This window comes from Syngnathus floridae, chromosome 6 (assembly GCF_059516105.1).
Source record: "Syngnathus floridae isolate MCC-2025c chromosome 6, RoL_Sflo_1.0, whole genome shotgun sequence".
In the NCBI taxonomy this organism is placed as follows: domain Eukaryota; kingdom Metazoa; phylum Chordata; class Actinopteri; order Syngnathiformes; family Syngnathidae; genus Syngnathus; species Syngnathus floridae.
In genome coordinates this window covers 16,774,278-16,798,674 of record NC_142418.1, presented here as the reverse complement: position 1 = coordinate 16,798,674, position 24,397 = coordinate 16,774,278, and the positions used below count along the sequence as shown (strand labels likewise).

General features: G+C 43.3%; 1 protein-coding gene across 3 annotated transcripts in view; it reads right to left on the bottom strand.

Moving 5' to 3' along the window:
• Nucleotides 1–24,397, bottom strand: part of LOC148396938 (transcription factor SOX-6-like) — a 49,884-nt gene that overhangs the window by 11,734 nt on the left and 13,753 nt on the right. Inside the window, exons 3-10 of one of the 3 annotated variants that reach the window (XM_088379310.1) lie at nucleotides 20,162–20,390; nucleotides 19,514–19,739; nucleotides 14,659–14,748; nucleotides 11,986–12,158; nucleotides 10,813–10,881; nucleotides 5,249–5,372; nucleotides 3,839–3,918; nucleotides 374–526 (exon numbers count right to left, since the gene is read on the bottom strand). In XM_088379310.1, the coding sequence (XP_088235436.1) occupies nucleotides 374–526; nucleotides 3,839–3,918; nucleotides 5,249–5,372; nucleotides 10,813–10,881; nucleotides 11,986–12,158; nucleotides 14,659–14,748; nucleotides 19,514–19,739; nucleotides 20,162–20,368 (1,122 nt within the window). In that variant the 5' untranslated portion in view covers nucleotides 20,369–20,390. The remainder of the gene's footprint in view (nucleotides 1–373; nucleotides 527–3,838; nucleotides 3,919–5,248; nucleotides 5,373–10,812; nucleotides 10,882–11,985; nucleotides 12,159–14,658; nucleotides 14,749–19,513; nucleotides 19,740–20,161; nucleotides 20,391–24,397) is intronic. The other 2 variants (XM_088379309.1, XM_088379311.1) reach the window with 2 other exon arrangements.

Here is a 24,397-nt window from a genome sequence, read left to right as displayed (position 1 = left end):
CGCGTGTGTGTGTTTGTGCGGTTGTGCGCGTGCTTCGTGTCTGGCGTGGAGTTCAGAAGGCGCTGCGTTAGAGTTTGAGTGCGGTGAGCGCTGACGTGCGCCCATTGTGACTCGCAGCTGCTAACCCACGCACACACACACACTCGCTCAGCGAACACACACACACACAAGTACACATGTGGCTTCCATTATAGCGCCCGCTCGTCAAATAAAGACGAGGCGTGCGCTCTCTCCACAGTGAAGAGGTCTGGCCTGCAGCCAAACAGCAGCCAGCGCCAGTGTCACTTTGTCAGTGTGTCTGGAAGTGTGTGTCGGTGTGTGTGTGATTGTATTTGAAAAAATAAAAGGGAAAGTCATGGATTTCCACACTCACCTTCACCTGCACGAGGGGACTACCCGCTCGCTTCTCGCTCTTAAGGGCAGAGGGCGACAGCGGGACGGGCGTGTTGCGCCCCCCTGGCGGGGCGGCCGCCATCTTGGCCCCCGGCGAGATCTGCATACTCGCCAGCTGGGCGGCGTACAGCTGCTGCAAGAAAAAGAACGAGAAAAAGACTGTTAGCGTCGGTCGGTGGCTTTTTCCTCTTGGGTTCCTCCACGCACACACAGACACACACGTACACAGCAAATCACACGTCAACAACTCACTCAACAAGAGTGTGCCACTAACAGTTTGAGGCGATTGTTTCGCTTTAATTCGCGTCCAAACACCAAGTTCTTGCTCGACTGTATCTTTAGAACACCCACGTCGTGGCGCTTGTGCAAAAAAAAAAAGCTCTGGTTGCCACGGCGGCTGCGAGTGGAAACCGCTCAAATTAAATGAAAGCCTTTTTCATGCTAAATTCTCAACATGATCATCAAACTTCGAAGCCGCACCAAAATGGCTGCTTTACACTAAAATGGCCGACTTCATGTTCATGGGGCCTTGAGAGTTTTTCGTGCGTCCTGTTATGATCGACATGCCCGCACAGTTTTGTGTTCAACTCTTTCAGTTTTCCTTTTTGTGGTCAGTATTCAAATAATGTCAAACTTTTATGCTACGCCCACACTGATAAACAAATACAACTTTTTATTGCCACCCATCTTTCTGATATTTGGTTCCGATTTGCTCATTTGGGCACATAAATTATTCTATCGATCGGTTAGTCGGCATGAGTGGGCCGATTTTGGTAGGAAGTTAAACTAAACACCCTTCATGATGGAAAAAAATATTTGAGTAAGAAAAGCCCTTTAAAGTGGATTTTTTTTTATTATTATGACCAGAAGCAGCGAAAAAAACAACAGTAGAACATAAAAAAAAAAAAACTTGCAAGTGATGATCCTGCAGCGGTGAAGGGGGGAAAATAAACATTTTTTTCCGACCGACCTACTTAGCAAGAACCACAGACCAGCAAACCAAAGTCTGGACCATCCAAGTATTACCCAGACCACAAACAGGAAGAAAAAAAAAGTGAAAAATATGTGATATTGTTCAAACTTTTATAGAATGTGAATGGACCGCTAACATTTCCCTGAGGAACTCCACTCACAAAAACGTTTGACATAGTTAACTTTGTATCTTCTAGTGCAAAAATCGTAGAAATGTACTGTACATAATACAATTTTGGGACAAAGGTGTACCCGGCCTACCGCTCGAGGAAAGCTGGGATAGGCTCCAGCGTGCCATGTTTGTGGTGCAAATGTTTGTGTATATTTGAAAATAAGCCAAATGAATATGCTATGTTAGCTTCTGTGCAGTTAATGAGCTCAATAAATGTCTTGGCAGGTTTTCGGCAGCAAGTCACATCTGTTTATTTTAAGTCTACAAGGACCTCATGGTGTTAGCTTCCTGTGCTAACTAGCTAGCTTTTTTCTGATGGGAGCCATTTGCGTGCTTTCGCTCTTTCTGCTTTAGCATCTGTTCCATCCCATCTTTATCCTCTAATCCCCCTCTCAGTCGAAAAGAAGCCCACTCTCCTCCTCAAGTATTGGCAGATCCGATTTCCCTGTCGTCAAAACTGCAAAGCTGGCGGTTGGGTTCTCGATATTAAACATAAACAGAAAAAGGGGCCTCGCCGCTGCCCGACACAAAGCCTGTGATGTCACAGCACTTGTTTTCCTTGGAAAGCCTCGGTGGGCCGTCAAAATCCCCGTCAGAATGCGACGTGAGCGGGACTAAACGCTGCATGGTGCCGAGGCCCGGCTCCTGTCAATCAAGACCACAGCAGAGCTGCTTCTGCGAAATTCCATTTAAATTGCTAAAATTTACTTGCAAATTTTATTTAGGGGCAGTCTGGAGTCCTGCGTTAGAATAAAAAATAATTCATAAATGTTTGGATACTATGTATAAAATGTATCTAAAAATGAAGGCCTCACTTTTAATAATTATTTATATGTATCATTACATCTGTATGTATTTTATACGTATATAAAAAAACTTCATAAAGTATATTTTTATAACACATACTTTAAAAGTAATTGCATCCGCTCTAATGAACTAATTATTGAATGTTCGTATCATTATATAGTTGCGAGACGAAAAACTCATTGAATAAGCAATATAAAACATTAAAAAATGTCTAGCACAGTAAACATCTGAAAAATTCTCTCCAACATATTCCAAAAAATTCTTCCAATAATACTCATAATTGCATTTAGGCACGTTATTGTTTTGACAACAATGTCCAAACATGTGCTGCGGGCCTCGCTGCCTCGCAAAACATTACTGGCATAATTGCTCCCTCGTAAACAAACTCCCTCCTCGCCTCTGATGAAACGTTTTCCTCTCTCATTCAGGTTTTCGACTCGGCTGACGCTTTCACTGTGCTGTGTCAATAGCGGCTAACGAGACCCCCGGTACACGACAACAATGCCACCTCAAGCAATAAGAATGCACAAAGTCTTTTTTGCAAATAGACGCCCCGATAACCATTAGCGCTAAGTGCTATTCTCGAAACACAGGTGTCAAGCGGCAGTAAAGAGTATGATGAATTGCCCGTCCAGGTGTTACGCTTTCGGGGAGGGCCGGAATTCCTTGTGCTGAGATTCATCGCAACCAGACGCTTTTGTCTGATGGGCGGGCGGACGATAAAAGAGCGCTCGTTCGCTCGCGTGGCTCCCCGAGCTTGCTGGCACACGCACAAAAGAATATGTTTTGAAACACGCCGAGCACCTCAATCACCTTTAATTCTTATCATTGTCATGATTCTGGTCATTTCTATTTAGGCAACTAACTGGCCTTTTCATTCTTACTGCTATCATTGTGTCAATTTAAGTTTTCTTTTAGGGGAGGGGCTTAATTCTGAGGGCGAAATACCGTATCGCACCACTTGAACTAAAGGACGCGTTTGGAGTTTTGTTTATCGGGCCGATGATTCTTCCTCTACAGAAAACAGCGGCTTCAATGCTTCGTCTCTCGACACTTGTGTTCAAGGAATGTTTTCTTTTTCCGAAAGGCTGCTTTTGTTTGCTTTGTATGCTCTTTCTTTCAACGAGGATGTAAAGAAAAGAAAGCGTCACTTATTCCATCAAAGTAAACCAGCTTTTATGTGATGCCGAGGTCAAGGCAGTAAAGCCATTTATGTTTTTTGATGGGGTTTTTATTTTTTTCCTACTGCCGAGCATTGTCGAACAGAAAAATGCACCAAGCCATCTCCGATTAGCATCATCGTAAAGATCGATAAATGATTCAAAAATCTTTGAAGTTCCTTACAATACCAATTTTACTTGCATGAAATTATGTCAAAAATTATTGTTATTATTATTATGATTATTATGATAAAAATTCCAAAGTTTTATTCATTTTAACTTTATGTTTGGGTTGAAATGTTGACAGCTCACTTAATTAGAAAGAGTGTGTCACCTGTAGCTGAAGTGGACTGAGCCCCGACGCCGCGGCCGCCGCCATTGTGGAAGGAATGAACTGCATGGGGTAGTTGTCACCTGTAGAGAGCACACAGCGGCTTCATGTTTATATTCATATCCTGCTCAATTGCATACACTTTCCACTTCCACTCCATTCTCCCGAGGTTGGATTTTTAAAAGGCTTTCCATGTCCGAGCCTTTGTTCCAGCCAATAATAGCTTTTTAACAAGCAACCTTACCCTTAAAAAAAAAAAAAAAACAAGTCTAATAATAATGTTTGCCTCTCTTGAGACAAGTGTGCTCATGTAGGAGGAAATTTTGGTGGAACACCTGGAGGAGCGCGAGGAAGAATGTGTGACTATACTTTTGTGTGCACCTTTGTGTGTTGTCGAGCCCGTGTATACTTGGATAGTGTACATAGTTATATGTGCACCTAATACTATAATTGACTGCTGTTGTTTTTTTGAGGTCATGTGAGTCATTATTATGTGAGTCATCAATTACGATGAGCATATTATCAAACTGGCATGTACCGTATTTTTCGCACTATAAGGCAGACCGGATTATAAGGAGCACCTTCAATGAATGGCTCATTTTAAAAGTTTGTCCATATATAAGGCGCACCTTCAATGAATGGCCCATTTTAAAACTTTGTCCATATATAAGATATATACATTTGGCCCGCGGGCCGGACTTTGGACACGCCTGCTGTAGTGGCTCAATATTGGTCCATATATAAGGCGCACCTGATTATAAGGCGCACTGTCGGCTTTTGAGAACATTGGAGGTTTTTAGGTGCGCCTTATAGTGCGGAAAATACGGTACCTGAATAGTGTGCCCATCAAGTTACAATGAGAATGTTTTTTTTATCGCTTTCTCTTATTGGGCAGCACATTCGGATCCAAAATTGCCCAACAGTTTCGAGGCTGCTTTAACGATTTCAGGCGTTCAAGAGTGAACTTTGTGTGGTTGTTTTTTTTTCTTAAATACGCTTTAAATTGTTTTTATGTGTGAAACATGTCTGTGCCTACCTGTGTGTGCGAGTGTGTGTTTGTGACATGCCCCACACTGCAGATGTTTTGTGCAGCTTTCAGCACGCAGTAAAAAGAAAAGAGACATGACATTCCAGCCTGGGCTGTGTCCAATGTATTGTTGAGCGCCTTGTAAATCTCTCCGCTCGTTTCCAGAACATTCCTCACCTGACACACCTCATTAACGTAGACTGAGTTCCCAGTACGTGCGTGTGTGTGTATGTGTGTGTGGGACAGTGTGGGAGGTGCCGCTGATAAGAGCTGTCTTTGTCAGAGAGACAGATTGTTTATCCAGAAAACATTTATTTCCTCCACATTCATCCCCACATTGTTCTATGTGTGTGTGTGTGTGAGTGTGTGTGTGTGAGTGTGTGTACCTGGCTTGTACGACATGCCCGGTGGGAAGAGGAAGCCTTGCTGCGCGGCGGCTGCAGCAGCCGCCAATGATCGCTGGTCGTGAGGGAACACAGGGATCATGAGGGGCGGCATGTGACCTTGGACCTGAGAGGTGGTCGAGAGACATCAGCGTGCATGGACAAAGACAAAGAGAGAGAGAGAAGAGAGAGATGTTACTTGCAAAACTTTGTAAATGTTACGCACTGTTTCCTCAAAATAAAAATATTGTTTCTATAGAAATTATGATGGAAGAAAAGAAAGGTGTGCCTGCGGGAATTCGAGTGGTTTACCTTGTGTGTGTGTGTGTGTGTGTGAGAGAAAATATGATTATTATTCTCAAATCAATAAGACCGTTGCCCTCACTTAAAAATATCCTGATAGGGAAAATTTAGGAATAGGTTTTGGGAAAATAATAATAATAATAAAAAAGATACTGTTCTAAAAGTAAGTACTAATAAACCAAAAAAATACACAAAGGTGAATAGATAAATATTGGAAATTTTGAAATAAATAATCATATAAAATTTAAATAAATTAGAACAAATATGGAAATTATTATGAACATATTCGGTATAACTTTCTGAACAAAACAAAAAATACAATAATCATACATAATTAAATCATGACATATTTTATAATAAAGTTTAATGCAAAAAAGTCTTCAAGCTTAACGTTAACCCGCATGTAGATGGCGGGGAGCATTAAAGGAGGTGGGTTCATTGTAGAGTGGACCCCCCCCCCCCCCAAAAAAAAAGCCTCCATTCATTGTGCTCCTCTGGGAACGCTGGGACTGACTGGGAGCACAAACACACAAAGATCTCCTTTTACCCACAAGGTGCCGAGGGTCCCGGCCCTGCCCGGCCCCTAAGAAAACACAAGGGCCCCTTCCCCACTACACACACGTGTACATACGCTGACACACTATTAATAGTCGTCTTGTGCGCGGGGGCAACGAGGATGGTGACGTCTCCATGGCGACCAATCGGGCGAAGTAACAAAGTGAATTGGAATTTTTGAGTGAGTCATGTGACTGGTCGGTTGCCAGATCTGTTTGCAATGAACAATACACTTCAGGCCTTTTCAAACAGACCATTTCAAAACGTTTGCATACATCGAAACGGCCATTTTGTGCCAAAAATCCGAGCAACAGAAAGTCACTTGACTTTTTGGACGCTTTCGATGGCAACTGATGTCGACGGTAATCTCGACAAGGAGTACCATCGACGTCATTTGACGTCAAACGATAACTGCCGTCAACTACGTGAGTTGGGAAAGTTCCCGACCAGCAGGTGGCAGCATCTTTAGGAAATGCTGGTTCCACTCAGCGAATGACAATTTGTAGCAATGTTTGTCATGAGTTGAACCACAAAAAAAACTTTTAAGATACCAAGCTTGTAAAAACACACGCCATTTTGTTTTTAACACCATTTCAGGGTCACCCAGCATTGTTTTCAGAAATAAACTAGAATATTTGAAAAATTCAGCCTCTGAAGTCAGTTTAATTTATAGATATTAAAATTTGGTTGGCATGTGGACCCACAAAAGTTTCTTTCTTGAAAGAGGCAATTTTTAGGTCATTTTTGTAAACGAGACAGTTGGACGACACTTAAACATGAGAACCTTAGTCATGGCATAGTCATCGTAACATAAGTTAGTCATTGGAACATGGCGGTGAACTTTGACAACATGCCCGAAAACACAAAACTCAACTAAGTCATCTTACGCGTGTGTTGTGGTATTATATTGCTCTCATAAATAAAATAAATCTTGGTTAGAAAATTGATTGCATCATGCGTTTTCATTATATTTTTTTTCTTCTTCTTCCTTTAAGGACTTCTGCACGTGACAGGAAGCGTTTCAATTGTGAGTCACGGCAAACAGTAACCCCAAAATGATGTTTATAGGTTTCTATAGTGATTCAAATAACACATCACGTTGAAAATATGAAGTGAGGTCTGACCATAATAATAGAACAATACATAAACAACAACCTAAAGATGGAAGCGGAGGAAAGCGCTTGCACAAGAGCTATAAATGAAGAAGAAGAGGAGGAGGAGGAGGAGGAGTGTGGCTTTGCAGTCATTAATTAGCCCCGTTAGCTTGGGCCGGCGCACTGCGGTCGGGGCCCGAGCGCCTTTGTGGGTCCTGAAGGGAAATGGGCCACATATGAGAGCCATTACGGGGACGGCCTTAACAAAGACGCACGCCTGTCAGCCAACATGCGAGCATTGCTAACAACACACACACATATATATAACAATGAATGATAATAATGAATATCTTAAGTGCAAGTTCGGTGGGAAAATCCATTTAGGGACTACTTTGCTAACAAAAGGTCAAGGATTTATTTAAGAGAACATTAAAGGAAAATGAAGGCTGCCCAGAAGTGTGTTAACGCTTGACACAAGGACATTATCATTAGAATAAAAGGTGAGACCTCGCCCAAAAAAAAAAAAAAAAAAAAGCTTTATACTTTGCGTACTTTCGTCTATAGGCAAACTTATTGTCGCTGTGCGGACTTTCAAGCCTGGTTCAATAGAAAGCGAGTGGAAGTGTGTGTGTGTGTGTGTGTCTGTAACCATATCTATAAGAAAAGGGGGCCTTCGGAAGTATTTCTTTAACCCATGGACATCCCCCCACTGGCTCTCCACACCATTTAAAACCACATGACAGGAAGCCTGGTCACTTTGAACTCTACAGCACACACAAACACACGCACACACAATTTTACGGGAAAAAACATGCCTCTGAACTCGCACAAGTTGGGAAGCTGCTTTTTGCAACACTTGTTAAGAGATGTGTTAAGAGAAGAGAAGAAAATATGCAGGAAGCAGTAAGACACCAGCTTTTGGCAGCCGTGTTAAAATCAACAGGTTTTTTTTTCTGAGGGGGGGGCTGTTGTGTCTTGTTCAAATTGAGCCAATGATCACAACCCCCCGACACACACACACATACTGAGTCCATACTGAAGGGTTTTTCAATAACAGCGCCATCTATGCATCCAATAACAGTGAAGCTCTGCTTCTTGACAATGAATAAGTCTGGCTTGAAAATGAAATGATCTTAGCACAGCCTGGCTGGCAAGTCATGAGTAGAAAACACGAAATGGGCCGTTCACAAGAAAACCGACGATTGCGAGCAGGACCAATATTGTATAAAATTAGTCATAAAGTATTTTTTTTTATAATGTTCCTTTTGTTCCCCCGACAAACTGCACGCAAAGTCTGTCTGCAGGGAGCACAAACAGTAGCGCGTGGTCATCTCTGCAGAGAATTTGGTCGAGAGGATGTCTGGATTTGATAAGTGGAAGCAGACCAGCTGAACAAACGGAGCGTTTTAGTAGCAAAAGAAAGAGAGGCCTTTTGAGATTTTCACTAAGCTCTTGATGGATAAATATAGAGTTTGGATTCCATTATCATGGGGGAACCTAGCATGAATGTTAGCGTAAAGCTATAATTTCAATGGCATCAAGTAGCAAATTCCAGAAAAAATAGTATTAGCCAAATGCAACTTTTCTTTGGCTAAATATAGTATTTGGTCGAATACAATGGAAAAAAAATGACCAGACTAATTGGGGGAAGAGGTTATCCATTCGAAAAACATCCCTAAAAACGTTTAGTAGATTGGACACACTATTTTTGAGCTGCTAGCTAATAGTGATGCTAAGCTAATGTCCATCTTCTCCATTTTTTTTAATGGGACAGTCGCCCCTGCCAACATGGCCGCCATTCTACTGTGTCTGCTTATCTACGACAAAAGAGCAGCACAAGCTGGAAACACGTCAACGTCATTCTTTTGATGGCACCAAAGCACTGCTTCTAACCGATCATGTCTCGCTCTGGCAAAGAGCGGACGATTGCGAAGAATTCCGAAATTTGCAGACATGGTCCACGACCATTCATTAGGTCGAAAATATCGACGGAGAGTAGGAGTGAGCGGCGTTGTGTAAATGAACGCTGTGAGATGTTGCTGGTGGAGAAAGAAGCTCCAACTGTGAACAAAAGCTTCTCAGTTTATGCTGGGCCTCCATTTCTGTCTGTTTATTTGATCAAAGCGGCGACCTCGTTGGACAATCTCGACCCGCTGTCATCTCCAGGGCTATCAACCCCCCTACGGACCGCCTCCTTTGGATCTCTCATGCCAGCTCCTTACGGTGTGATGTAGTTAACGAGCTCTTGTGTTTTTTAACTTCGTTTTGCCACGAGGACCCCGCCCCCTTGAACCTTAATAAAGCTCACGTTGGACTTCATTAGGGCCGCCGAACCGCGGGGGGGCAATAACTGGGATGCCGGTCCATGCTGTGAAGCTCTGCAACCGGAGCTGGTTTCAACAAACCGCTCCTGAAAGCATAGCAGCGTGTGATTATGGAGATCTCAGCTGGACCGCTTGTTTCACGCCAGGCCGGAATTGCTTCAACGTGCCGCAAAGTGCGCCAATGAGGAAACAATGGCACGTGTTGGCCCGACGCCAGGAGCTCCGTCCGTCGTCATGGCTACGGTCCAGGGCCCGGTCGCCGGTGGGGGGGCGGCTGATCCGCTTCCATCTCAACCGGAAACATTATTTATCATCCCAAAGTTTTTACATTTGGCCACGGAGTTTAGAATTGGAGTTTTCCCTCGATATTATCCGAATAATAAAGTCATGTGTTACATTCAGGAAAAATCAGAAATCACAGCTTCCCCTCACAGCTGATTGTGCTGGATAAAAGGTGTTGTTAGAAAGTGAGAGAAGAAAGCACAGGAATGAAAAGAAGAACAAGGATGAGTGGGAGGACGGGTGGGGGCATCGATCGCTGCCGGGGTGATCAATGCGAGGGTGAGCGACCCGGCGTGAACGCCGCAATTACGGGGTCACCGAACACCCGTGCGTGTGCGGCCAAAGAGGCGCACCTCTTCGCACGGAGAATAAAAGGCAAGCCGTGTTATTACCGGCGCCCAACAACACGCCAATCGATGGGAAGGACAATGGACGTGTTTGAAAGAAGGACAGAGGGCGAGGAATTAATGACAGGAGGCGTGTGTGTGTGTGTTTGTGTGTGTGTGTGTGAGATGCAGTGAGTATCTAGCGTTAGTTTTTTTTTTTTTCAAAATGCTTTGTTTCATTTAATTTTAGTATGTGGCTTTTCTTTTATGTACATACAGCATATTTGTCAAGTGGAAGATTTAAATAAAAAATATTTTTTTTTAAAAAAAAAAGGTCACCAAGTATAGTAAAAAGTAAAATGATTGTTTTTGCTGCAGCTGTACAGTGATGCCATAATAAATATTTCCATATTTAAAATGACTATGTATGAAATAAATATTTCAATATTTCAATATTTAAAATGTATTTTAAAAATATTTTATTCACCAAGCGATAATTCTAACTAAAGCTAAACCTGGCAACATGAAACCTTTTATAGCAACGTAAAACCTTTCCACACACTCGTGCAGCCTTTTTGCGATGAATATTATATTGGAATTTCTTTGTTAGGAGGAAATATGGGAACATTGTCAAAACGACCTTCCAAATGGAACTAGAAGATGTCAGGCATTCACCAACTCACCTGAATCTGCTGTTGGAGAATGTTGATCTTGTGTTGTTGCTGCAGAAGCTGCTGTTGTTGTCTGGCTATCTGCAAACACGTGTTCGACTTTGTTAGATTTGAAGAGGCAAGTTTCACTTTTGGATTTAAAAAAAAAAAAATGTGTTGATTTAATGATTGACATGTCAACCTGTCCATTGCAATTAACTAAAATGAACCGCTAGATAATGGTGGCATGGAAAGCTAGGTACTTTCCTATTCTTCCAATAGTTCAGTTTCTTTTTCTTTTGTTGATACCATTAGGTAGATTTTCTCTATTTTTAGTTTTGTCAAAAGTGGACGTGTCTGAACCCGTCTGGCATGTCACAACTCGATGCATTTTACTGAGCTAGCCTTAACGCACATCCGTCGACACCCCCTTCTCAGTTTGTTTTGCTTCAAACATCACAGCTCCATCGCCGAAGGTGAAGCACCTGACGAGGAATAAAAAGCGAAACCGCTGCCTCCGAGACGGCTCGTTCGGTATATTTATTCCGCGACGTAATTACAGGCCCGCCGAATGGAAGGCGGCAACCCATTTGCGCACATGTCATATTTCATTAAAGGCACGTTTTGTCTGCAGGGCGTTAGCAGCCTATCATGTCTCAACAGCCGGATGACTGCTGGATGTGAAAAGCTATCTTTTCTTCTCCCGCCATCTTTCCTTCCTTTGTCCGCCGGCGAGCTCTGGAATGTAATTGTGACGGGCGCCCGGCCAAATACGCAGCCTGTCATACGCTGACCAGACGCTAACGCCGTCGGTGCTAACGAGGGGCGACTTTACCGCTTTGGTCATAATAGCCACGTGCTAATTGTTTATTAAGTGTGACACCTGTAAACACTTTTCACTTTGGGCTGATGTGCTAATGATGCTTTTCAGCTAATAACGCATTAACACAGACAGGAAGGTGACACCTGTAACTTTTCCATTTTACGATCAAAAAGTTTTATTTGCTCGTCAACGGGCCCAAGGGTTGAACCTGTAATATAGTGAGACCATAAAAAATACAGTTTTTTACCCGCTTTGCAAAACACAATGTATTTAAACAAGCCAGCTTAATGCTAACATGATTTTAAAAAACAGCAGAGACAAACAAATGGAAATTAACATCAATGTAAACATGTTTTAACACATAGAGCAGATATTTACTGTACCTGTTCCTGCTGTTGCCGGGCAAGCTCCATCTGCTGCCGTTGCTTTTCCAGCTGCGAGGCAGCCATCTTCTTCTGCTCGTCATGGGCGCACAGAAGTTGCTCCCTCAAGCTGATCAACTGGCTAATCATTGCCGATAGTTGGCGTTCCTTCTCCTCCAGAGACTCGGCCGTCCCTGCGAGCACAAAAAAACAAAAGACATGTCTAAAATACAGTTCTTTTTACACTTGAAAGACCATTCATAGAAGTTTTGGATAATTTCTCGAGATGGATCATTTGCTTTGGTGGAAAAAAAAGTTTTTAAATGTAAAGAAAAATGCGTGGGAAGATATTTCAAATGTCACAAACGTGTGACTCACTTCCCACTCAGTTCAAGTCGTGCATATTTTTCTTTTCAACCTTGTTGAGGAATTTATGAAAGCCCCACCTCAAATTATTCATTTTTAAAACTAATGAGAATTTCCACTGAATGTAGCTTTGAGTGCTCTTTACTTTCAACTCAAAAGACCGCTTCATCCAATGTCACGGCAAACTTGTAACAATACAAAGTTCTTCTTCACGCCGTGGAGAAAATCGGGCTGCTTATTAGTCATGCCCGCACACGCCGAGCCAGCATTTGTCACGTTACGTCTGCGCTCCCACAACAATTAAAGCCACTTGCTTTTACAAGCTTTTGTCACATACTTTCGTCACATACTTGGCCGTGTAAGCAGAAGGTTACATAAAAATTGCTGATGAAATAGCAGTTTTGTTTTCCAGTGGTGATGCACTTGTTTCAAAATGGTGGTCCACAAAATTTCTCAACACACTATAATAAGTTTTTTCATTTTAATTGAAGAACCAGCTTGCTTTGCCACAAGTGGATTTGTCCACAATTGCAAATAAAGTTTGTTGGAGGAGTTTGACGGCTGTGTGTGTCGGAAAAACAAGCGCGATTTGTGTGTTGATGTTTGGTTGTAGTGTGTGTGTGTGTGTGTACAAGGTCCTGCCCTGGGGCCATGTGGGGAGACTGAAGGGTGGCCCCGACATTACCTGCATACTAACAAAGTCTCCATTGTAGTCCCCCTTTTGTGGGCCCCCCCCCCAGCCGAATATGCCCCCCAAAACACACACACACATACACACACTCACGGAATTAGCCCATAGCAGCCCCGTATCAAAGGCAACATTCTCCCCTGTTTGTGTCTTTGTTTTCGAGGCTCTTTGCTCTTTTCTATGGGAAGCAAACAAGCCGGCCGGGTTCTCATCGTCTTCTCGATCCAGCTCCTCCAAGTTAGGATTGGAACACCAAACCAGAGTGAGTCTGTCCTGACAATCACATTTTTTTTTCCTTCTAGTTTCGATTCAGGTAGTCGTGCTAACGTGATGTGTGAACATCTGATTGGTTGGCTGGATTGAGGATGGGTAGATTGATTGATCAATAATGGTGGAATGGTGTGTGAAGCCAACTGAGACAGTAAGCATTGTGTTTTTTTTTCCCCTCATCATTTTCATTCATGTAAAACCTGAAAGTAGCGCCAGGTCAATATTGACTCGTCTGTTCATAGGCAGTTCAATTCTCAGTAAAACACAAGTAAATGTTCCGTGTGTTTGTTTTGCAAATGTTTGACATTGGTCTTTGTTCATTATTATGTTCAAACACAGACCAGACACGCCCTCTGTGCATACATACTGTAGACTGCATAATCAGCATTCATCGTTTTAGCGTCACGAGAATAGAGAATGCTGATAAGGACTGAAAGACACTGAGCCTCAAGGGCCAAAAAGAATAAACAAGTTGTCACTATATTGTCACTATAACGTTTACCCAATACAAATAAATCTAAATAAATATTTAGATATATATGTTTAAAATATATTTCTAAACATATATGCATACGAATGTTTTAAAAACATTTTTTTTTACATTTTTATAAACATATTTTTTCCAAAATTATTTTGAACATATATACATCCGAATATGTTTTTTTACATTTTTATAAACATATTTTTCCAAATTTATTTTGAACATATATATACATATGTATACGTTTAGAAAAATTTTAATGACTTAAAAAATAACTATACTCTTTTTTCTAATCTATACTTTAGTAAAATTATGGTTTCGTTGTTGCAAAACTTGCTCAAAATCTGTAATCCATTTTTCACATTTTTATAAACATATTTTTCCAAATTTATTTTGAACATATATATATATAAATACATATGTATACGTTTAGAAAAATTTTAATGACTTAAAAAATAAATATACTCTTTTTTCTAATCTATACTTTAGTAAAATTATGGTTTCGTTGTTGCAAAACTTGCTCAAAAATCTGCAATCCATTTTTCACATGCATCTACTCGCTCATGTTGCAAAATCTCAACATGACGGCGCACTTTTCCGGTATTTGTCATGCGGGAAAATATGTTTATGGACGTCACCGCCTCTTCATCAGCGCCACATTTACATTGTATACACTTTCCAGTCAACCCTAATGCATCCGGGAGCGCAATCACGCTCCAAGTATTCACATGAAGGAGAAGACCGACAGCGTGTTTGCGCTTTTATTAGCCGTTTGATTTACACCGCGCTCTTAGTTTACATACCACCTGCCTTGTTTTCCCAAGAACAGACATTATTGGAGAGTCTCTATTTAGACACAGACAAAGATACATCGACAGACTCTACCGACCTTTGACGTCGCCCAGCAGCTCGGTGGCGTCCAGGCGGTCCACGCGCTCCTTCCAGTCTTTGGAGAGGAGACTCTCCATGCACGTCGATTCTGAAAAGCCAGCGAACGGCAGAGCGGGTGAGCTTCGATGGTCGTGGAAAGCGGTTGGGATGATAATATGAGATTTGATTTAAAAGTTAGGCATGGCCAAATTCCTTTGTAGTCAGGACAAGTTAAATAAAATGTGGCTTTTATTATGTGGTTGCTGGCTTCCCCAAAATGATCAATGATCATGATTATTAATATGATGTTGACAACGATCAGAGTTAGCAAAAGCATCTTTTAAATAGCACCCCCCCTCAAAAAAAAAAAATCTCAGTCTCAAGAAACATACACACACATTGTAACAACGCGGCCCCCGAGGGCTGGACTGATTTGGAAAGGCGACATCGGGCAACAATAGCTCGCTTGTGGCGGCCGGATGGCGACAAAAGGCCGCACTCGTTGGGGTGGCGCACGTCGAGTCTATTGGGAGGAGCTTCATTGTCAAAATCACGAGGGCTCGAGATGAAGATCGAGAAGCGTCAGGCGACAAATAATAAAATCAGACCCCTTGTTGAATCCAAATCCTGATGCTGGGTGAAAACCTCAACACAATTCACCAATCACAAAAACTGATTCGAACCTTTTCGGACCCAACGCTGGGTTCGCTAATATTTCACCCAGTTTGGGTTCCTTTCAAGACAGCAGTTTTAGGAGTATGAGTAAGTATGCCAGTGGGACTAAACAAGCCATTTTACCAAATTGAGCAGCAGACGGTGACGTATGAAATCAACTCATTTCGACGGGATTTATCGCGCAAACCGACTCGTCGAGCGTTCCCGAGGAACTGCATGATGACGCCGGGCCGCGTTTGCACACAATTTATAGATGCACTTAAGCAGGAAAACGCAACTTGTGTGCACAATTTATGATACCTCCCATGGCGGTAAACACAACGTACGAAGAGGAAGGCCGTGTTTTCTTTCCCCTACATGGATCTTTATCTGTCGGGATCAAGTGCTGTTTAGAAAGGTGGCCTGTATGAAAATTCCCCGACGTCTCTTCGTCAAGTGGAGGAAGAGAGAGGTGGCTGAGAAGTGTTGAGCGAGTGGAGGATCTTGCTCAGTTTTTGGTTATTTCATTTCTCTGCTTTATTGAAGGTGAGTTAGCTAAGCCTCTATTGACTAGCCGCCACTGGATTTAAGTTTCACACAGAGATTCAGCAAAATTTCATTCATCCACCGTTTGCCTTTCACACGGAACCCAGCATTGCGTCAGGGCTGGAGAAGTCCATGCCACATGTTCACACCGCTCTTCCCGGCATTTCCACTTTTTCACACAGAGAACCAGCAAAATGTGTGCCGTATCAGAAAACTGGCATTGTTTATCACACAGAAGCAAGTGAAAGTCAAGAAGATAAAACAGGAAGCGAGCGGCAAACAAGAAGAAGGGAGGAAAGAGAGGAGCAGGAGGAGGAGGAGGAGAAGTGGCGTGTGTGAGCAGCTGTCCTCACAGCTGTCCTGCACCGCTGATGTCTGTGTCAAATCAAAGTCAACATATGTCCAAACATCAGCACACACGCTCACGCCCACATACAAACTGATCATAGGATACCACTGTACAGCTCGGACCTTTAATTGTACACGCACACAGACACACAAAAACACACACACAGTACATCAGTGTTGTAAAACCATTATAGTGCAAAGCGGTTTGCCCGGCTGTGTATAGGCACGGTGTCTATTTCACACACACACTATTTTCATCGGTCACACGACACCCACTCTCGCCGGTCGCAAAAACACACACAGGCAAACATACAGCAGAGTTGAAACATCAGTGTATGTGTGTGTGTGGGGGGGGGGGGGGGGGGGGGGGGGGCCCTCAACGGTAGTATAATACATTTTTGCCCTATGTAAAACTTTTCTCTAATTTTTTTTTATTTGCAAGAGCATACAATCCTAATTTTTGTATTTTGAAATGTTTATTTTACTATATCGTATAGATTAATTAAAATATGAACTCTGAAAAATATATAAAATATGAACTATTTTTAACTATATATTAAAATATTTTATTTAAGGATGTGTCACAATGAGAAACAAATATTGACTCAATACACAGAGAATATGTTTGTATTGTGAGCAAAAAAAAAAATATTTAAAAAACAGAAAAACGGATTCTTCCATTGTTTCGTCTAAGCGGGGTGCAAAAATGCTTTGAAACACAAAAGGCAAACATTCCAATAACATGCACGCTATGAATCATCCAAATTGTTTGTCTATTTTAAAGATGAGAGCGTCTTATGCTGTCAGGGTGCAAAATTGCTTCTTTGTACTAAGCACGCTGCTGAAAACCTCAACCGTTCAAGAACCCTGCTTCTGGTTCCACTTTAGTCTTGATACATGAAACCGCACGCACGCACACACACACTCACACGTGTGTGCTTTAGACAATACATGCGTTGTTTTGGGCCCCGAGCCCGCTGGGAGTACCTCTGATTTGGGTCACAGAGGGAGGGGGGGAGTCACAAGGGGCGCATTTTATCAAGATACGTGCATCAGTCGGGGTTACCAGACTCGCTTTACATTTTTGTTATCGTATCTCCCCCCCCCCCCCAAAGAGCAAATGCTTACTGCTGCTAATATGTCGTCAGGCTGTTACAGTTAAGTCACAATGCTAATCTCAACACACACACACACTCGCACACACTCAGCTCAAAGTGGCAATCTGGCGGAGTCAAGGCAAACACGGTGCCCCCGAGCCAAGACCTTGTTAATTAGCCAATGAGCTTAGCTCTCGGGCCCGGCCCAACTGGGCTGTTAAGCTGTCATCACAACGTCTTACACCTGGCTCGTTGGATCCATAAGCCCCCCCACACATGCACAGGGGTCAACGTGGGCACACTCCTGGGAAGGAGGGGCGACTTTTTTTTTTATTTGAATTTGGATGTGAATCCTAATCTTCTGCACGGCCCATTTGAAAAAAAAAATGTCTTGCTTTGAATAACAGCCAGAGTTGACCCTTCGCCGATTATTGATGCGTGCGAGTGTCACACGGCATCATCGTGCACGTCAACACAGTGCGTGCTCGGCGCTCATGAAAAAATCATGAGTCCAGCGTCCGTCATGATACGAGACAACATTTGACGTTTTGCTTTAAATTCCTACAAGCTGTGGTTACTTAGCTAAGGCTGAGCTGGCGTGAGGGGGCGGGGACAATGCTAACCTGCGTGACTTCCGCGGCGCCGCCGATCCGATCTCATGTCATGCCTGAACATTTTATTCAGTGAATAAATAAGTTTTCAATTTCAGTTTTTGGGTAAAATAGAAAAGTATATAGTAAATTGATTTATTTATAAATATTATTTATTTTGTAAAATGGTCAGATTATGTGGTAGGTACAACATTTCCAAATTGTTTTGGTAAAAAAAGTTTTATTTTTTGTATTTATTGCAAGAATTTTTGCTAAAAGAAATTATGACATTTCTCTTCAAATGTTTAGTTGCTAAATTAACTCAGTTGAAAAAATGCCCTAAGGTTAAAAACATATATATATATATATATTTTTTTTTTTTATTAATAGAAAAATACATCTTTTTCATGTTTCTGTAAGTCTACGAAAGATATAAAAGATCAATTGGAAATTCAATCTAATGCGGAAATGTGAGTGGAGCTGAAATTCACCTTTTCGATCTTTTCATAAAGGATGTCTTTCCCGCTGTGCGGCGATACAGCGAGACCGCGCCACCTTAACGAGCACTTGATGCCACTTTTAAGGAGCAAAATCCACCGCATTGTGTTCATTAGCGTGCTTGCTAACAGGGACGTCGCCCACATTCTCGTTCCGAGCTAAGCGAGCACGGGTCACGTTGTGTTTGATGGCTTTAACTAATGAGGGCGGGCCCTTTCCAGCGAGGGGGAAGCGGGAGGAAACCATTGTCCAGCTGTCAATCATCTGACGGAAAAAAAAACAGCTCCTGCGCGAGAACCTGTTCACCAGGAAGGCCTTTCACTCCAAGGAATTGACATCTAAAGCCTCACTGATCAATAACAAAGACACATTGAGCCAAGTCATTGACCAACTAATGAGAGAAAAGCTTGGCAGCTTGCTGGTCATCGCTTTCCAGGCACTGAATGACGCTTTAAGCTTTCGAAAATCGATTAATTGAGAAAAAACTCATGATGAGGAACCTGACAGTCTGCAAGCAGGGCAACAACATTACGGCAGCAAAATTGGTACGACAGGAAGACATGCAAACTGCGACATCGAGAACACAAGTTCATATCTTGCGACGTGACGGGAAGAACGTAAGAATGCCGGGCGGCCATCTTTCAAGTAAAAAGACTTCATGCTGGATAACGCCCGAGGCCGTCGCGTTTAGCGCATCAGTGGCAAAGTCAAAGAGAGATCAAGCGGCGCTGTGATATCCAGATTACTACGTGGCGCCGTGACAGGCTTCGTGGATGGCGTTCCGCGCGCGTCCGAGGGCAGGCCCGGGCATGCCGGGAGACTCCGACGCTTCTCCGTGCGAGCGTTTCACATCAGACAGGCGTGAAAAAAAGAAACAAGCTGCATTTGCACTGATTGATATCGGCATCAAACCAGCCAGAGTCGTTGTAATTTGGCGAGTTCAAAAAGAAACTTGCTGGTGCAGAAGACAAAGTCGTTTCGGAATGTACACACACACACGCACACGAGTTTTGTCATGAAACAAAATTAATTCCTTAAGTTAAGAAAGCGCAGTGACAGCAATTAGTATCCTAATGTATTAATGAGAGGCGGGGTCAATTCCGACCAATCACAGACGAGCATCCTCAGCTCGGACACCTACCGTCTTGTTCTGTCTTGGTCATCTCCACCAGCTTCTTCTGCTTCAGCGTGTCCACCACGTCCGCCAGGCTCCCCTTGCGGCGCTCCGGGGTCCCCAAGGCCAAGCTGGCGCCCGTCGCCATCTGCTCGCCGCGATCCCGGCAAGACTCGTCCGGCTTTGGCGGCGAGGTGGAGCTGGCCCGGTACGAGTAGATGACAGAGGAGCCTTTATTTGGGCACTCCGTGTCCTGAGAAGGGAAAAAAAAAAAAAGCTCAGCTTGTCATCTATTTCGTGTTCGTACATTTCGGACATTTATTGTTTTTATAAAAAAAAAAAAAATTAGTTAGACTTTTAATAGTTGGTTTATTTGTCTAGAATAGTCAAATTTCATTTTAACTTATGTTTGTTTTTTCACCCGTTCAAAGTTTTTATTTTGACCTTTTGTTAACTTTTAAGATTCTGATTTTGAAACACACACACACGGAGTAAAGCGTCAAAAGTCTCCAGAGGAGGACCCTCACTGGGCTGCCTTCAGCAGTGCCTGCAGCACACGAATACAGTTCATGTGTGTGTGTGTGTGTGAGTGTGTGTGTGTCTATGACTATGCAAGAGATCTCGCCTCTCGCGCACGTTTCATGCGTGTTTCATGAGCCGTGTTCCCTCTCTCACCATCGCAGCCAACGCAACATTGTCCCAAGAGTCGCCGTCTGCTCGCTTCTCTCTGATTGGCTGCGGCTGCTCGGGCGGGGAAGGTGACGGCGTCTCCTTGGGGCCGTGGTCGTCCAGCCAGGCCGCGTTGGTGTTGCTGCAGCCGAGCGCCCCCTCTCCCTCGGGCGCTGCGTGAAACGGAGGCGATGCTCGCATGGAAGACATCATTCTGGGAATGGAGAGGGGAGGCCTTATAAGGATAAAATAGTTTTTCAATTAATATTCAACAATGTTGTCGGCTTATTAAACTTAACACAAAAAACAGGCTCGATATTTGGTAGGAAAGAGTGGTCCGATCTTTCCTGAGGGGTTGGGTGAGGTGGGGGGGGACCTGGCGACAAACAATCGCCCATTGTGGGCGGCGGGACGAAGGGAAACCTGTGACAGATGAGGAGTACCCCCCCCCCTCCCTCCCAGAAATAAAGTAAGCACACAAAACGCAGCATTGAGCCGCCAGGTCCCTTTCGGCCACGTGGAGCCCAAGAGGAAGATTCCGGAGGCAAACAAACGGGAACCGGAGGACTTTCTTTTCCAAGAATTGTTTTCCCCTCTCAGCTAGAAGAATGAACAAAACAAAAGACCACCTGCTGGCTTTCCATCCAACGCCGCACTTGAATTCCCTCCGAGGAAATCATGCAAATTAGAAATGAAACAAAACAGCTTTGCTACCCGTACAGCAAATCTTTGGAGTCATGTTTGAAAAATTTTCACTGGCCTAAGTGTCAATAGAAATGACGAAGCCCAGTTCGGGTTGATTTGGATTTGCCTCTTGGGAAATAACGTATCGGCATTATTTTAAGAAATTAATCCAACCACACGCAACGTCGAAACACCTCGAATGTTAATGCTTCAACGTTTTTCGAGCATGCTTCTTTGGGACGACACCCAGGTGCGAATTAAATGCAGTTGAGTGTGTGGACTGGACAAATAAAGACAGAGAGGGAGCGAGAGAGAGATAATAGGCCTTGTGTGTCTCAAGCCTGTGAGGAGCCTTGTTAGAGGGGGCGCTGTCAGAGGTCAGGCCTCAGGAATGCCCACGCATACACGCCCGTTTTTTCCCCCCCCTGGGGATCGCCCCTCGACCACCACTGCCATCGTTCCGCCGCTGTCACCCAAAATAGAAACATTCAACGGCAACACCTCTTTGATGCCGAAGAGTGGCAAAGACCTTGTGGAGGTTTAAAATGTCATTTTTGTACAAGTGTAAATACTGGTGAAAATATGTGTGAGTCTTTCAGGGTTCATTCAGGGTCACAAACGTTTGCCAAATGTTCTTTAGATGTTAGTTAACAGTCCAGTTAATATTTGTTTTAAATATTTTTCAATTATATATATTTTATTAAATATTTTTTAATTACCGTATTTTCCGCGCTATAAGGCGCACCTAAAAACCTCCAATGTTCTCAAAAGCCGACAGTGCGCCTTATAATCAGGTGCGCCTTATATATGGACCAATATTGAGCCACTGCAGCAGGCGTGTCCAAAGTCCGGCCCGCGTGCCAAATGTATATATCTTATATATGGACAAAGTTTTAAAATGGGCCATTCGTTGAAAGTGGGCCTTATAATCCGGTGCGCTTTATAGTGCGTATATTTTATATATATATTATTTATTTTTTATTATATTTTAATAAAATAGCTAAAATAGCTCATATTTGGTTCCTCAATGAATTCTTTTTGCACAAAATTAAAAGAAATACTAATCTTTTGATATCTAGCCCCAAAAGAAAGCACACTCGACAAATACGCAATTGTGCACGTGTGCAATAAAGGCGCTCTCTCATCATCTCATGAACTGGAGTTTGTTGCCTTCGTTAGTACAGAGATGGAAAATATCAATCAAACGAAGGAATGTGTTTTTCTACAGATAAACACGATGTTTGTACAGTGGGTGTAAACGCCGACGACTATGCCAACTGTAAACCGCAGTCCAGAAGTGGACGTATTGACCAACACCCCGCCTTGTTTTTGCTGGCAGGGCAACACACCCTGGCGAGCGCAAACACAAGAGTCGGCATACATTTATCGACTTCACGCGTACACAGGGAGCCATTGAAGGCGGCCATTGAAGAACACTGGCCCCTATGGACGCCTCGTCTCACCTATCAGCACACTCGCTCGTTCTGTCAGCACTGAAGCAGAAAAAAAAATCACCAAATATTAAATCATTTCTGTTAAATTGAGAGGAATACAATCTACTTTTTATTTCCATTTTTTTTTTGGGTAGTCTCAATCCACAAATCCGCAAACGTTGATCTGAAAGGACAAGACGGCACGGCGGGATAGCATGAGGGAAAACCACAGATTGCACAAAGACTTTTTAAATTTAAAAAGTGCACAATGCGTGAGCAAAATATCTCTCAACGACCATTGTGTTCAACCAGGGCGTAAAAGTTTGATGCAACAAAAGGATTAAGATCCAAACAGGTGGCTTTTAGCGCACCCGCGAGGTGCTAAAGTCTGCTAATCTCAGATTAGGAGTGACAAGTCATTTCACTGGATGCTCCCTTGATAATCCCAGTGGCACTTTTCCGTCCCTTTCCTCCGACAATGAGCTTTGTTCCTCCCCGTCTGATCTGATCCGAGGAAGCGCTGTCGGGATTTCCTCATGACCGCGCACACTCGGAACTCAATTATTGACTGTTTTAAATATGTAATGTGTGCAGATGGTACTTTTATTCAAGGTCAACGTAATTCAAAAAAACAATTTGGAGCATGGTCATAAAAATGGAGTGAATACAACACACACACACGTCCGCTCTATTCTTACCGTACAAGGTGTCCATTGTGCATTAGCGGCGCCTCGGCTAATAGACATTGTTCATGGTTTCGCTTCAAACCGCTCCGTAATCTGGCCAATCAGAGCGCTCGTTATTAGCACGAATCTAATCCCTCAAATCGGGGCAACTATTTACAACTCAAGTATGTTATTGCGAATGCTGGTAATCTCTGCACTTTAGTTTTCCAAATGTTTTATAGGATTGAGAATATTTGTTACTCTGCCTTGGAAGAAGAAGAAGCGAGCGGCTCTGTGCTTTTCGTCCAGTTCCAGAATAAAATGTGTGAAAGTGAGTTAGTCTGTGTGCTCACATTCACGTGTGGTGTGAATCGCATAATCCCGCCTCCATTTGTTGTGTGTCACCATCAATTAGTCCCGTCCCGCAAAGAAAGTCAACCGGAGGGGATTGAAGTCTTTAATTACAGTGTGCTAGTCTGCACGAGTGTAATCTGAGCTGTCGTGCCTTGGTCACTATATTAGGTACACCTGCGCTATGTGGGAGATCTGCAAGAGCCGCTTGATACACGCACGTCTTTCAAAAGTCAGCGGAATCAACTTGAATTTTTTATTTTACGTGTGACCCAAGGTCGTTTAGAATTCGTCGGCCGAACGTTTGACACCTCGTTGATGTTAAACGAGAGCGTCACAGTCTACAATAGAGTGAAATGGGATCAAGAGGAGGAGGAAGAGGCTTTGTTAAAAGCTGGCTTAAATCCCATCAAGCAAGAAGAGCAAACGGGAAGCTGTCCCTTTGCAATAATGTAAAGACAAGTGATGCGATACGATCTTTCCGATATTTCACAATTAGAGTGACGGGAAATATTTATGATGGCCGCCGTCTAGACGAGACATGCAGAGTGAGACATGCTTCTGATGTCTCCGGCTGGCGTCTTCTTCTTAAATGTTGTCAATCTACGATCTGTTTTTTTTTTTTTTAGTAATTTTAATGCGTGACCTCAAACCTGAGTAGTAACTCAGGGCAAACAAGTAAAGTGCAAACATGACGAGTGACTCAAAAGTCACGCAAGGTCGCTCGACTACTTTGATCTGAAATAAATCCGCTTTTTGACCAAATTCCTCATTGGCGACCGCACCAGATGGGATAAAAAAAACGGTATCGATCCATCCCGTCCTCGCCGAGGCCATGCGTGACCTCAGCTGAAGAGGATCCGCCCGGAGCAGACAAAAGCGCTCATCTCCAGGAAGACGCCGCTTGCGGTTTCCTTCGGGGAGACGACACGCGAGTGGGGAAAAAGTGACTCAGCCCGACAGCTTCCTTTCTTCTCGCCGCAAAAACAGAAGAGAGGCGGTGGGAGTGATATGTGGAGCAGACCCCCGCTTCCAGAGAGAGCTCGGGCGGTTTGGGAGGAGGCCCACAAGGCTCGGGGATCGTGCGCTCGCCTCCATGGGTATGATTT